General features: G+C 38.5%; 1 protein-coding gene across 6 annotated transcripts in view; it reads left to right on the top strand.

Moving 5' to 3' along the window:
* robo1 (roundabout, axon guidance receptor, homolog 1 (Drosophila)) overlaps nt 1-14,686 on the top strand; it is a 257,538-nt gene that overhangs the window by 201,139 nt on the left and 41,713 nt on the right. For all 6 annotated transcript variants that reach the window (XM_052575870.1, XM_052575869.1, XM_052575873.1 and 3 more), the window contains 2 exons: nt 7,293-7,450; nt 13,300-13,420. In XM_052575870.1, the coding sequence (XP_052431830.1) occupies nt 7,293-7,450; nt 13,300-13,420 (279 nt within the window). The remainder of the gene's footprint in view (nt 1-7,292; nt 7,451-13,299; nt 13,421-14,686) is intronic.

Here is a 14,686-nt window from a genome sequence, read left to right on the forward strand (position 1 = left end):
TTTTCCCGCGTAAACAAATCAGACAAAAGGATTAGATGCTACAAGAAATCTCAAATAATGTGATTTCTTTAGCGTGTATTGACATTACTTGCACGTGCAAACACCTATAACATTTTGATCAAAAATAATTGAAGTCTAATTCTATTTGTCTTGTAATTTCGGTGAGACTCATTTTATTTTTGCCTTTCACTAATTTAAACTGTCGTTCGTTTCTCTCTGATGTGGCAGTTTACCCACGTAGCTACATGAGGACCTGTCAAACGCTCTGCTGCACTGCTCTCCACCACCACTCAAGTGGGCCGATACGACTTGTTTGGACAGTATATTTGAAAGCGTTGTGTTATTATTACAGCTCAGTTTGTTCACCCCCCTCGCCGTCAGTGCAACCCTGTTGTTTGATGACGATTGTGAACACACACCCCGCGGCGCTTCTGTTAATGACAGCGGACGCTGAGCACTGTGGGAAATGTGACAAAGGCTTGATCAAACTAATAGCTACTTCATATTTCCTCTGCCTCAGAGGTTAAAAGAAAAAAGCGACTGGAGACCATGAAAAAACTGTGTTTCCAAAAACAAACAATTTATATGTGATAAATGATACGGGATTGTTTGTTTTAGCTCTTTTAAAGGGAAAGTTCAACCAAAAATTTCTATTACTCACTCATTCTTAAGCCAAACCAAACCCGTATGAACACAAAATACATTTTAAAAAGTCAATAAGGTCCAAACAACCCACAGAAGAAGCAATAAAATGTGTTCTGGTTTGGATTGACAAGTAAATGATAACAGCTTGTGAACTGTCCATTTAAATGAGCTACATTTTCCCAGAATGCCTTGCTGCATGTTTAACGTGGGTCGTAACCTCCTGCCGTTCTCCAAGTACTTACGAACAGCTCTGAGCATGTTAATAAACGGGTATCGTGAATAGACTCTCTGTCTTTAGGGTCACCGTTCGGAATGAAGCAGGGGCTCGTATCAATAGCTGTTTCCTTTCAGGTCCTCTTCCACTAGACTTGATGAATTAGCCCTTTTCTTAGTCCGCCACCCTAAAATAACAGGTCACTAAAACCTGACAAGGACTATTAATCAACCGAAACCTTTCCAACTGCATTCGTTTGGCATCTCCAGCGACTTGTTAAATGTTTTCGTAATCGTAGCAAGTTAGGCCACGTTTCGATCCCTGACACCCACCGAAATTATCTTTCCCCCCATATTTGTTTATTGACAGTAGAGTCATTGTTTAAATCTCTTGATTGGAGCTTCCCTTTTTTCCTCTCGTAATCCCAACTCCCAAGTTTTCTTCTCTGTTAATGCTCCCAAACGAGTAATAAGACCTTCTCATGTAAATCACCCAACTGAAGTACACTACATGTCCTGTACAGTGTCTGCCACCCCTACAAAAACAGGTCACTAGGTAATTGAATAGTTAAGGGAGGACTTGTCCTTCATCAGCGCCAAGCAAAGCATATGGCAGTAAAACCATGCGCCTGCTGTTTCATTTCCACAGGCCCCCTGAGGACTAACAGACCGTGGAGGGGTTGAAAAGAAACCTTTATTTCCACACACACATCAGAGAACGGGCTGCGTTTTGAGGTCACTGCGAGAGCGATAGGGGAGATTTGATCTGAAACGCCACTGCTGATGTATTTGGGTGCTTCTTTTGGAGCATTCGCTCATTGCCGGTCTGTTTATTTTTGCGCAGCTGAAGCGTATGGCACTATTTACCCCATAGTCAGATGCCGTACACACATGCTCAGTACAAGCTTTCGATGTTGCTTCGTTACCTTTGAGATCCCACCCTGCGTCCCGTCTCCTCAGAGACACCCCAGATTTTGACCGTAACGCCACATGGGTGCAGGAGCGAGGAGTTAACGCACCGTAGCTGGGGGCCTTCCTTTGAAGTCGAGACTCACCAGGAGAGCGGTATCAGCCGAAGAGAAAGAGCGAGAATTATAAACCCCAGCGGACGCCGCAGCTCCAGGCAGGGTTAGCTGGCTGTGAATGCACTAGTGGGTTGGTTTCCCCCCATCTCCTCTCAGCTCTCTGCTGCTAATGAGAGCAACGTATCGATCTGCTCTTTGAGACTCTAGGCAAGTATAGTATGTCCTCGCTAAAGTGTGCATTTCCAGCAGCAAGTTCTGGCCCTCACTGGCCCCGGAGACCCTACAGACAGCGGAAAGGGTTCGAGCATCAGGCAGTGATGAATGAGGTGGGCACTCATGGTGGTTTAGTGGAAAATAATGGAGGGAGGAATAGTGGAGGAAGCGTTTGGGGAGGTGGATGTAAGCTAGAGATGATTGTCCTGTAGAAAGTAGTATGAACGCCAATTTGGGCTTTATATATTTATTTTTGCTTGATGTCAGAGTGAAGTGCCATCTGTAGCTGGTTTTACTGTTGTAATTTGAGTGAAATAGTATATTCAGCATGGGAAAAAATAAATGTTGGGCTAGTGGTTGCCTTTCAGGAAGTGATTAGATTGTTAAAAGGGTGCATTACAAACCAGAATGGAGCCAGATTGAATGCTAGTTTGAAAAAATAATGGCATTGGCATTGTACAGTAGCCTATGTGATATCAACAAAATGCTAAGTAATTTTGCAGGAGAGCAAGTCATTACTTATTATTACCGTATTTTTCGGACTATAAGTCGCACCTGAGTATAAGTCGCATCAGTCCAAAAATACGTCATGAAGAGGGAAAAAAGTCGCACTGGACTAGAATTTGCATTTATTTAAAACCGAGAGAAAACATTACCATCTACAGGAGCACTGAGCAACATAGAGCGCCCTCTCGCGGCTGTAGACGTAATGTTTCCTCTTGATTCATTTTTAGTTCATTTCTCTTGGTTCATGTCAAATTAATTTTGATAAATACGTCGCACCTGACTGTAAGTCGCAGGCCCAGCCCAACTATGAAAATAAAGTGTGACTTATAGTCCAGAAAATACGGTATATGTCGCGAAAGATTATTAAAAAATATTATCTTGGAAATATTACACACTGATGAATCATTCGCAAAAAGAACAGGAGAATCCATTAAGAAAGAAAACATAGTTGGGTGGATAATTAATTGTGGATGCATGTTTCCACTCTCCACTTTTTACAATTATTTTTGGATTACCTTTGCCATCATCTACAGCACACTTAAATTGAATCATTAAAAACATGAAACTATTTAATAATGCTGTTAAATATAATATTGCAAATTTTAACTTTTCTATTATTAAGATTATGATATTGAGTTCGCTTGTAGCATTTAAGACAGTTGATCGTTTTTAGTCATTTATTTTCATTTATTCATACACAATAGCAAATTGAATTAATAATAATAAAAAAGTTTGTTCAATTTACAATTTATTTATTTATTTTAGTTTTTTAATTGTTATTACTATTTATTTATTTCACAAACTAGTTTAGAATTTTATTATCGGCCATTTATCGCGTATCGACCATAACAATAATTATCGGTGTGTCGGCTAGAATTTTAATCTGGTCCATCTCTATACATCACCATGGTGCATATCTAAAGTACCATGGTATGCCATCTGATACTGTCACTGATCCATAGTTCCACCAGAGTAGTTTCTGTAACATTTGTCTAGCCGTTTCGTTCAGTTCTTCATTCTTCAGTACTGTTTCTTTTAGCGGGTGGTCTTGAGTGTTGGATAACCAGCGGCTGGCACAAATCCAGCTTCAGTCTGACCTGCAATGGCGTGTCGACCCAGGGTGCAGAGTAAGTTCTAAATGAGGTCTCGCTCTAATTTGTCATCCCTCCATTTTTGTATTATGTTTAGCAGGCACCATGTGGACAGATGATCTGGAGGAGAGGGAATGTGCGGCAGCGTTCCGTGGGTTCACATCTGGGAATGATTGCGTTCGCATGTGCACATTGTTCATGTGGAATTGTTTCTCGCAAACCTGACGTACATGTTCTTTCTCTCGAAATATTCTCACGATTTCATAATTCCGTCCCGGTGACATTTAGTCTTGTACGTGATGCTCGATTGGACAGATGCAAGAAGTTATTGATTGTTTGGATGAAGCGATGAAACATGATGATGTTCACAGTTCCTGTAGTAGAATTTTCCAAGGTTTGAAACCTGCAAACCAGAAAAGTTTGGTGAACCGTATTTCTTTTTGCTGAACACATTGGTTTTGCTGGATAAGATAGTGGAGAACCAGTTATTCTAGTTTAAAATTGCCAGTGATTCTATTCTAGCTGTGGTTGGCCAGTCTGGTGTGGACAAACCAGCAAACCAGCATCCAAAAGCAACATATGCTAGTCTTTTCAGCATGATAATGTTCAGTAAGCTTCTAGGCATATTCATAGAGTGATTATAATGCACATTTATGCTTATTTAACTCCTGGATTTGATCATTCCCCATGATTTCTCTTTAAGGGTGAGTGGATTCCGGTGGAAAAGACCCACAATTCTGTTCTTGACAAATCTTCCCGCCATCTCTAGGGTTTCGAAGTGCTATTTTTTTTTTTTTTTTTAGCAAATCTCTAGTTCCCCAATGGCTCCAGTTGAACACTCCAGAAACCCTCAGTGGTGGCTCAGCAAAATCCATTTCATTTCCGCCCAGCATAGCTCATACTATCATCCCTCTGTAGCCGGCGTGTGGTATTAAATATTCATTTCATTAATGTCAGAGGCACATCAACGCAAATCTCCTTTTAATTTGACATTACCACATCTGTTTCGAATTTCTGTGAAGCATAAAGTTCAGCAAAATTCTGGAAACTGAAAAGCCACTTTTGGGTTGCCATATTTATTAGGAGGATGTGAGGATTTGGCTGGCAGTAAAGGGTGAAGAGCATAGTTTGTGTACAGATTTGAAACAGATGAATCAGTAGAATTTGGTCTGAGATCCAGATCATTCAAAACCGGTATGGCCTATATTTAAAAATTGGTCATGTAATTAGAGGTATGTTCATACAGTTAAAGTGGATAGTTGCTTTTAAGCTTCAAAAAAGGACGCAAAAAATAAGAAAAGTATAAAAGTAATCATGACTTGTGTAGTATAATCCAAGTCTTCATGTAGAAGTTCTTCAAAAATATATCATTTGTGTTTCACAGAAGAAAGAAGGTTTTATATTACTTATTTTGGGTTAACTGTCACTTTAAAGTGAAGTGCTTGGCTTCTCTCTCTCTTACCATCACTCTTTCTGTCACACTTCAGTGGTTTATATCATTTCCAGGACTCTATTCCCATTTTGTAGATACAAGTTCAGAACTTGACTTATGTACACACACACACACACACACACACACATACACAATGTTCCCCACAAGGCCCTGTTAGAAAGTGAGCAAGTTATCAAGTTTCTCAGCTCGTGGTGCAAATCAAGCATGGGTTGGTTTCGCACAACTGTGCAAACTCCATCCAAGTTTGTTGGTCCGTCGCGAAAATCAGAATCCCAGAGCTGAGCCATGAACAGCAAACACAGCTCACATTAGATACTGACCCTCATCTCTTTCTTCACCAGCCAGTGATCTTCTCTGGACATGTGTGTCTTTCCTCTATAGACTGCCTAATTATGCCGGTCGGGGAAACGAGATGCCTGTTGGAATCCTTGTCTGGAAGGAATGATATGCTTGAGAGATTTTTACAGAGAAATGATGGAAAAAGAGAGAGGGATAGAGAAGGAGAATAATTTCCATTTCTTTCAGCAAATCACCTCTTTTCAGTGGGGTAAAAGGGGACTTTAACCTGCTGTGACATCGCAAGTAGTAGAAACTGGAATCATATGGCCAATTAAGTGCTTAAAGTCTTAGAGGAATGTGGAGGCAGTCAGGAGTTCAGGTTACCTTGAGCATCTCACTTTGATCTTGTGCTGAGGTTAATCGTGCTGACAGGAACACGTTCAGGGCGTGAGAGCCCAAAGAAGTTTGCATTTCTGTCAACTTCCATGTACCTGAAATGAAAAGGGCAGAAATACTGATATATGTAATATTACATAATAGAATTACAATTATTTATTAATAAAACTTTTTACTTGTGTGTGTGTGTGTGTGTGTGTGTGTGTGTGTGTGTATATATATATATATATATATATATATATATATATATATATATATATATACATATATATAGTACAGACCAAATGTTTGGACACACCTTCTCATTCAAAGAGTTTTCTTTATTTTCAATAGATTGAATTGATTGAATAAATTGTAGATTCGCAATAAAGGCATCAAAACTATGAATTAACACGTGGAATTATATACATAACAAAAAAGAATGAAACAACTGAAAATATGTCATATTGTAGGTTCTTCAAAGTAGCCACCTTCTGCTTTGATTACTGCTTTGCACACTCTTGGCATTCTCTTGATGAGCTTCAAGAGGTAGTCACCTGAAATGGTCTTCCAACAGTCTTGAAGGAGTTCCCCGAGAGATGCTTAGCACTTGTTGGCCCTTTTGCCTTCTGTCTGCGGTCCAGTTCACCCCTAAACCATCTGGATTGGGTTCAGGTCCGGTGACTGTGGAGGCCAGGTCATCTGGAGCAGCATCCCATCACTCTCCTTCTTGCTCAAATAGCCCTTGATGCCTTCAGTGTGACTCTACAATTTTCATAGTCATGAAAATAAAGAAAACTCTTTGAATGAGAAGGTGTGTCCAAACTTTTGGTCTGTACTGTATGTATAAAAAAGCAAATGTGGTCAGTTTTGATTTTACATTGACTTTAAATTACAGCACAGGTTGGCAGCTTGACTAGGTTTTGGAAAACATCGCATTGGAAGTTAATATGTTTCAGCATATGTGCTTTTCCCATGTCATGTGGATATAATTTAAAGCACTGGACTAATCTAATGTGCTGCTGTACAGTATCTACATGACACTGAAAGGAATGTGGTCTCGGATTAATGGAAACGCTTTAAGTGAATCCATCAGAAGGCTAACAGGGTTGACTAACATGCTTAGGCTCTGGAATATACAGTGTGTTCGTGTGAGCAGATATGAGACATTATTGCGCACTTGAGCAGTGGTTTAGATGAATGTTCATTCTTCACTGCTCACTTGTGTCCCACTTTAATATCACTTACATGCAGGAAGAGCACTTTATTTTTCAAACCCTCCGTTGTGCCTTTTTAGCTATTGTAAACAGAAGTTTTAGGTTAAATCGCTAATAGATTAGAAGTGGTTTGTGCTGGGAAAGAGTAGAAAAATATTCTTCTAGTGGTTTCTAATTTGTTATTCCTCTCGTCTAAATATTAGCATGAATGGTTTCCTGATAGAAATGCTGTTCGTGTTTCTAATATCTCTTTTTCTTTCTCTCTTTTCATCAGTTCTTCGAGATGATTTCAGACAGAACCCTGTGGACGTGATGGTGGCGGCGGGTGAGCCAGCGGTCATGGAGTGCCAGCCGCCCCGCGGGCACCCCGAACCCACCATCTCCTGGAAGAAAGACGGAGTCAACATAGACGACAGAGACGAGAGGATTACGGTAAGGATATCAGACAGTGTTTCCTGTTGAAAAGACCAGCTTTCTAGACTGGTTAGTACTGGTTTGGTGCTCATCTAGCTGGGGGAAGAGCCTTATTTTATACATACATACATGCATACATACATATACATACATATATATATATATATATATATATATATATATATATATATGAAATAGTCCATTCAAAAAGGAAAATGTAGAAAATGAAAATTTAGATGAGTTTGTTTCAGAGCATCAGAGCAAATTTTTAGAGATTAAGCATTATATCGCTTGCTCGACATTGGATCCTCTCCAGTGAATGGGTGCCATCAAAATAAGAGTCCAAACAGCTGATTAAAACATCACATTAATCAACAAGTAATGCATAAAACATCTTGATATATATGTTTCTTACAAACACACAGCTTTTCACTTGTTAAGACATTAATTGATGGAGTGGAGTGTTTTGGATTGCTTTGTGGATGGGACAAGCAATCTCTTTCTGACGGCACCCATTGGTGAACAAGTGATGTACTTTAATGCTAAATTTGTCTAAATGCGTTCAGATGAAGAAACAAACTCGGATGGTCTGAGCGTTTCTCTGCCTAGGACAGTAGTCCTACCACAAAATTGATGATTTCAACAATATATTTAATGTGCACAAATAAAAACAAATGTGGTCAGTTTTGATTTTACATTGACTTTAAATTACAGCACAGGTTGGCAGCACAGGTTAGGACAGTAGTCCCACCACAAAATTGATGATTTAAACAAAATTACAGCTTAAATAATACTATTTTTGGAAGAATTTGTGTAAGTGCCTTATTAAAATGAAGGGCTTCACATTTCAGCCTTGTTTTTGCAAATTAAACAAGGTCCCTTTCTAATTTCCAATTACCGTTACTAACGAAGACCTGCTTATTGTTAATAAAAAGAGACACTGCTAAAAGAAGTTCCCTTATTTAATGCAGGTGGATAACAATTGCTTCTGCTGCATTTTTCAAGAAAACGAAGGCCGATTAGGGCTTCTGCTGATGAGTGTTTAAACTGTGTCACGTCCGACTCTGTCAGGGAAAATTAATGGAGCTCATTCATCTGATTAGAAATGCATGCGGGAACGAAAGTTTGCCTTCGCCAGCGTTCACGAGCTGAAAACTCGCTCTCTGCTGATTTAATGCAGTCTTTAAACCAGGGCCACCAATTAGGTTTTTCTAATTAAATGTGTGGGAAATTAAGTAACGGGATCAATCAGGCTTCTTTTGTCGTTAAAAGAGTGACTTTGATGTGCATGCTGCTACTCGTTTTCCATGCAGTGTATTTGTGTGGAATAAAGCTAAAAGTGGTTATGGGGGGTTATTTTTAATCAAACTGTAGACAGGGTTCCTGAGAATACACATTTACTTCTTAACATTGGCTAAAAAGGTAAAGAAGGAATGTGTCACGCATTCCAGCGTTCGGACAACGTGTAACTAAGATGTTTTTTGGAATGCGATAGAACTGATTACGATAAAACTGAATCAAAACTAGAACAAGTTTGTTTTTGTAAGTGCTGTGTATGTATTAGTTAGTCTGCAGACAGTAAACTATGGTCATCTGACACCACAACAACAACACACAACAATGTATATACAAAATATACTCTTTTGTACTATTATACATAATATATATATCTATATATACTCTTTTGACACAAAAAGATTCCAACGACGAGCAATTTAGCTGTCCAAACCAGACACAACCATGACCGAATCAGTCAAATACCACAGCCAATCAAAAGCGTGTGTGGGTGGGATCTCTGTGCCACTCACAACACAATGTATAAGCCTATAAGCTAATTAATAAATATTAAACCTTTTTAACATTATTAAATGTACATACTGCGTGACTGGAATGAACTTGTTGGTTCGCACTGAGTTCACAGTTTAAACAAATCTTTGCTTTAATTTATTTTCAAGATCTATTGTTGCTTTCATTATGGCTATAATGTCAAAGAAAATGATATTTGAACTGACATTAGACACATTTAACTGAATAAAGCACATAATCAGTAGCTGAGACGATCAATTTTTAAATAGTTTGTATGTTTTTGTTCCAGCCACAAAGTCACGGAAATAGAACCTGTTTCTAAAATAGAGATTTTGCTTGTCGCTGTCGCAGCTCATTGGCTCTGAAAACACATATAAACAAATCATGGGTCACAGGAGGGGATGCTCTAAGCTTCAACATTCACAAACCTCTGTCCACTGTTATTTTTAACAGAAAAGAATGCAACGAGCTCGTAATCATTGACTTTATAAGTTGGAAATACAGAGACAACAGAGAAGCGATCTCACTAACATGTAGCACGTGTCAGAAGATCTGCGCTCCGGCACGGTTAGCGCTAACACTCACTGATCTATATATAACTGAACCGCGGTCTGGCCCACCTCTTCCAACCGAGCCAGGGACTGCTAAATGGAATGATCACATTATTCAAATGAACCATACTTTGGGGGTCATACGCACTCCGGCATGGTTAAGATTGCCTAGTGTGAGCACACCCTAATTATTCTACCACATCCTGTTACACACAAGTCTCTACCGCCCATCAAGTGTTGTCTCATGCCACACTCTTCTGCGTTGGGTCCCGCAATCGTGCAGGTCTCTAATAGGAAGTAAAAGCATTTTGTATTTTGTAAAAGCGCCTTTTGTTTGTATAGCAGTAGCTCTACTTGAAAAATAACAAAAGTGCACAATTCACTATTTTTGAATGCATTATTAGTTTTATGCATAACAATGCGATTAATAAACAATTTAATAATTGCCAAGCACTAATATATGTGTGTGTGTGTGGGTGTGTGTGTGTAAGCAAGAAATGCCATTACAACAAATACTACCTTACAATTAAATAATATAGTTTTTCTTTTTTTTTTTTTTTTTTTTTTTTTTTTTTTTTTACAAATAATTAATTTTTTAAAGCAAAACCTAAGAGTGGCAATTATGAGAATGGGGTTGTGTTTAAATGTACAAACAGTGTAAATATTTTGTAAATATTTGTGTTCCTGTAAGAATCATTTGTGGTTTTTTTTTTTTCGTTTTGTTTAGTGACAAAACACATTTCACAGCAATAAACTCATATCCGTTGGAGCATTGGCTCAACTACAGCTCTGCGTACAATAATGAGCATCGGCATTATTCGTTTGTTTTGCGTTCCACTGTTATCTCTAAATTAAAGCGCTCCAATTTGGCCATTAATTGCTTTTCAGCAGTAATTGCTGCAGTCTGCTCAAAAATTAACTGGAGCAGTGCGGCACATTGAAGCTGACGCTCCGTATTGTTCACAGCGTTTTGTTCGGAGTTTGTGTGTGATTATCTGGCCTGCTGAATGACTCCACACTGAGAGCCCTGTATGAGCACTTCTGCTCGAGCAGTGCTGCCAAACCACACAAGACAAAAGGCATGCGAATAAAGCAATCCCCCAATGCTCAGATTGATCGCATCCTCAGCAGCCGCCCTGCTGTTACCCGAGAACACAGGGAGCGAGGGAGGGTTCATTGACTCTGGACCGAGAGTGAAACGATCCTGCCGCGATGGAACTCCAAATATGTGTCTGTGTTAGCTTGGGATGTTTGGGTAGTTGGGTAGCTGCATTACGAAACCTAGCAAGCTGCCTATCTAGACAACAGTTTTAAGGTTTCATGCCATATGCTACCATGTACATTAAACAGAAAAAACACAATGCATTTCATGAGGCAGCTCGCTGTCTTTTGAAATGGAGCTCAAGTTTTTTTCCTGAGGCACATTCTCACTTTTCCCTTGGTTCAATTTTTTTTTGTTCACTGTATATTCTTCCAAATGCACACACACACACTTACTCCTCTGTCTGACCCGACCTTGTCTGCTCTGCAAGTCTTGTGCCGTTTCAGCCGTTAAGCTCTCGCTCAAACAAACAGTAACATAATGACACTTCAAACCCTCTCCAACACCACGGGGTGCCTTAAATAAACTTGCCCTCCTTCCTTCCCCTCCAAACCTCTCCTTTGTTTAAAGACTTTTTTCCACCATTAATATTTAGGAGAGGGGACAGGACTGAAGAATGCTTCAGAATGTGTCTGGTTTGGACGTCTCATGAGACCTGGTGAAGGATACGTTTAGATGTTTGTTGTCTTTTAAATGTAAATGACTGTAAAAGAGATCAGCTCAAACTCTCATTTTACACCTCTGAGAGACACTGTACACTTTAATGTTCATTGATAGTGTATTGATACTTTTTTCACGTTCTTTAGTTTCTATCAATCATCTTTTTTTCTGCTTAGTTTCCATCCATCCATCTTTTTTCATCTGTAGTTTCTGTCAGCATCATCCATCTCTTTCCATCCATCCATTATTTCTGCTTTAGTTTTATAGTTTCTATCCATTCATCCATCCATTGTTTATTTAATATCTGTCTGTTCATCCTTTTTTCTTCAATTTATTAATCCATCCATTGTTTCTTTTGTAGTTTCCATCCATCCATCTTTACTTTCTTTGTTAGTTTGTCTTTCCATCCATCCATCCATCTATGGTTTATGGTTAGTTTCCATCCATCCATTTATTTTTTTTTACTTTCTTTATTAGTTTCTGTCTTTCCATCCCTCCATCCATCTATGGTTTGAGTTTTTGTCTATCCATCCATTGTTTCTTCATTAGTTAATGCATTAGTTTTAATATTTTCTGTAGTTTCTTTGTTAGCACAATTTCATCCATCCATCCATCCATCCATCCTTCCATCTATTCCTAGTTTCTTCTGTAGTTTTTGTTAGCATCCCTCCATCCATCCATTACTTATTTCTACTGTATTTTTGTTCGTGTCCTTCCATTCATTATTTTTTCTTTAGTTTTTGTTAGTTTCTACCCGTCATCCCATCCATCCATCCATTGTTTATTTAATTTCTGTTTGTTCATCATTTTTTCTCCATCCATTCATTCTTCATTTCTTCTGTAGTTTCTTTATTTTCCATCCATCCATGCATCCATTTCTTCTTTAGTTTCCTTGCTAGTTTCTATCAGTCTGTCTATTCAGCCATCTATAATTTTTTTATTCAATTCTGTCTATCCCTCCATTTTTCTACATTACTTTCTTTTAGAGCTGCACGATAAATCGCATGCGATATTTAACGCGCATCTTGTCAGTTAGCCGGTTCTGTAATCCGCGGTAAATCTCTAAACGTGTGTGATTTCACATGGAGCAGCATTAACTACACAGAGCCATTGTTCTTTCAACAATGTGTATCTCTTTTGTCCATTTATTGTGAATTTCTAGATGCAATATTCCATTTTAGTGCAGACTTGAAGACTGTTTGTGGCATTTGTGAACATGACCTCATAAGTGTAATATCTGCATCTAATTTGTAAATTATGGGATATACAGTGAATGCCTGTGGTCTTTATCTCCGAGACTCTGTTTACACATTCCACAAATTAACCACAGTCAGATCCAGCCGCTGGACTCACCACTGACCGCAGTGTATGCTAATCAATGAGACATGACATGATCTGCCATAAAGTGAACCCACATGTTGACCTGTGTAAGTGCAGGCAGGTAGGGGGCCGCAGGAGAGCTGCCATATTCTGCTCCCCCTCATTGACTCTCACAGTGTGGTCCCCTGATGCAGTGGTCAGATGTGTTCTGTGTGTGTGTGTGATTTTGATGTGCTCAGGTGACTAAGGACCCCCAGCTGCCCTTACAGTTGCCTGAGAAGAAAAAAAAGGACCTATTTGGCCTGAAACCAGATGCCTAGGAAATTATAAGCTCAGCTGAATAGCTACTACAAAAATATAGTGTAAAGGTTTTGACCTTTGACATTTAATCCACATATTTATGACTTCTCATATTTTCTTTCTGACAGATACGAGGAGGAAAACTGATGATCACCAACACCAGAAAAACAGATGCTGGGAAGTACGTGTGTGTGGGAACCAACATGATGGGGGAACGAGAGAGCGAGATCGCAGAATTGACCGTTCTAGGTGCGTTTGGATATATTAACCAAATTAAATTTGTGCATTTCAATATATGACATGTCTGATTCTCAGATACTCCCGCTGATGACCTGACTTCTTCATGATGCACATGTTTATATAATCAGGTTCCCACACAAACCTCTGGTGCATTCGATTGTGGAAACGCATGCAGATGGATTTACTTAAACACACACACACACACACTGTATGAAGTGTTTGTTTATGGGCAGAACAGGACAGAGTCCAGATGTTTAGAGTTTGTGTGCTTAGCTGTAGGAAGACTCCAGCATGTCATTGACCCTGTTTAGGAGACATAGACCTATTATCCTCAGTTTGCCGTGAAACAAATACCAGCTCACTGCACACACTCCTTTATTCACACATGCACACAAAAATATACATTCATCTGTCATCCAACACCTTAACATATCAGTTTACACTACCCAACATCAGAGCTGTGACCTTTGACCTTCTCTCCTTAATCCCTCACACACAGCGTCCTCTTCTTCATCACTGTCAACCTCATTATTCAATGTCTGCTGGCATATTTACACATTGCAGGAGAAAGTCACCAGCCATATGATGTCAAGTCAAGTTTACTGTCATTCTCAGTTTAGACCAAGTGTAAGAAATAGAGTTACATGTTATTCCTCCAAAAACACTTTCAGAAATATCAGCAGGTTTCATTTAAAGTGCCAGTAGAATTACAAAACACAATGCTGAAAAAATAAAGATTGTTTTCTAACAGATTGCCATTGGTCATTCAGATAGTCCCGCCCCCAACTCAAGCCATTGGTTGAGCCTTTGTTGATATGTTAATTACAATTTGGAAATAGAAACCTGTAAATTACAGACTTACAGTAGAATCTGCATTAAAGTGAGATGGAAGAAACTATAAAAAAATGACTCCCCTTAAAAGACTAATTTCTCATTTAATTCTGCTAATTTTCATAAATTAATGACTCTGTTTCATTTAATAAATCGGTGTTACTTTAGTTTTATTTGTCTACAATGATTGAATGTATTTTTTATTCAAATTATTATTTAAATGATTTTTTTTATTGTAGTTTAAGTATATATATATATATATATTATATGTAATTTTGAACTTAAACATATTTATTTCAATAAGTTGCCAAGGCAACATTTGAAATTTGATTATTTATGTATTTATTTGAAATTTTAAGATTTAAATATTTTGTATTATTATTATTGAACATTATTTAAATAATAGAAAATGATTTTTAATAGTTTTAGTTCATAACACTGATA

Source organism: Carassius gibelio, chromosome B15 (assembly GCF_023724105.1).
Source record: "Carassius gibelio isolate Cgi1373 ecotype wild population from Czech Republic chromosome B15, carGib1.2-hapl.c, whole genome shotgun sequence".
Classification (NCBI taxonomy): domain Eukaryota; kingdom Metazoa; phylum Chordata; class Actinopteri; order Cypriniformes; family Cyprinidae; genus Carassius; species Carassius gibelio.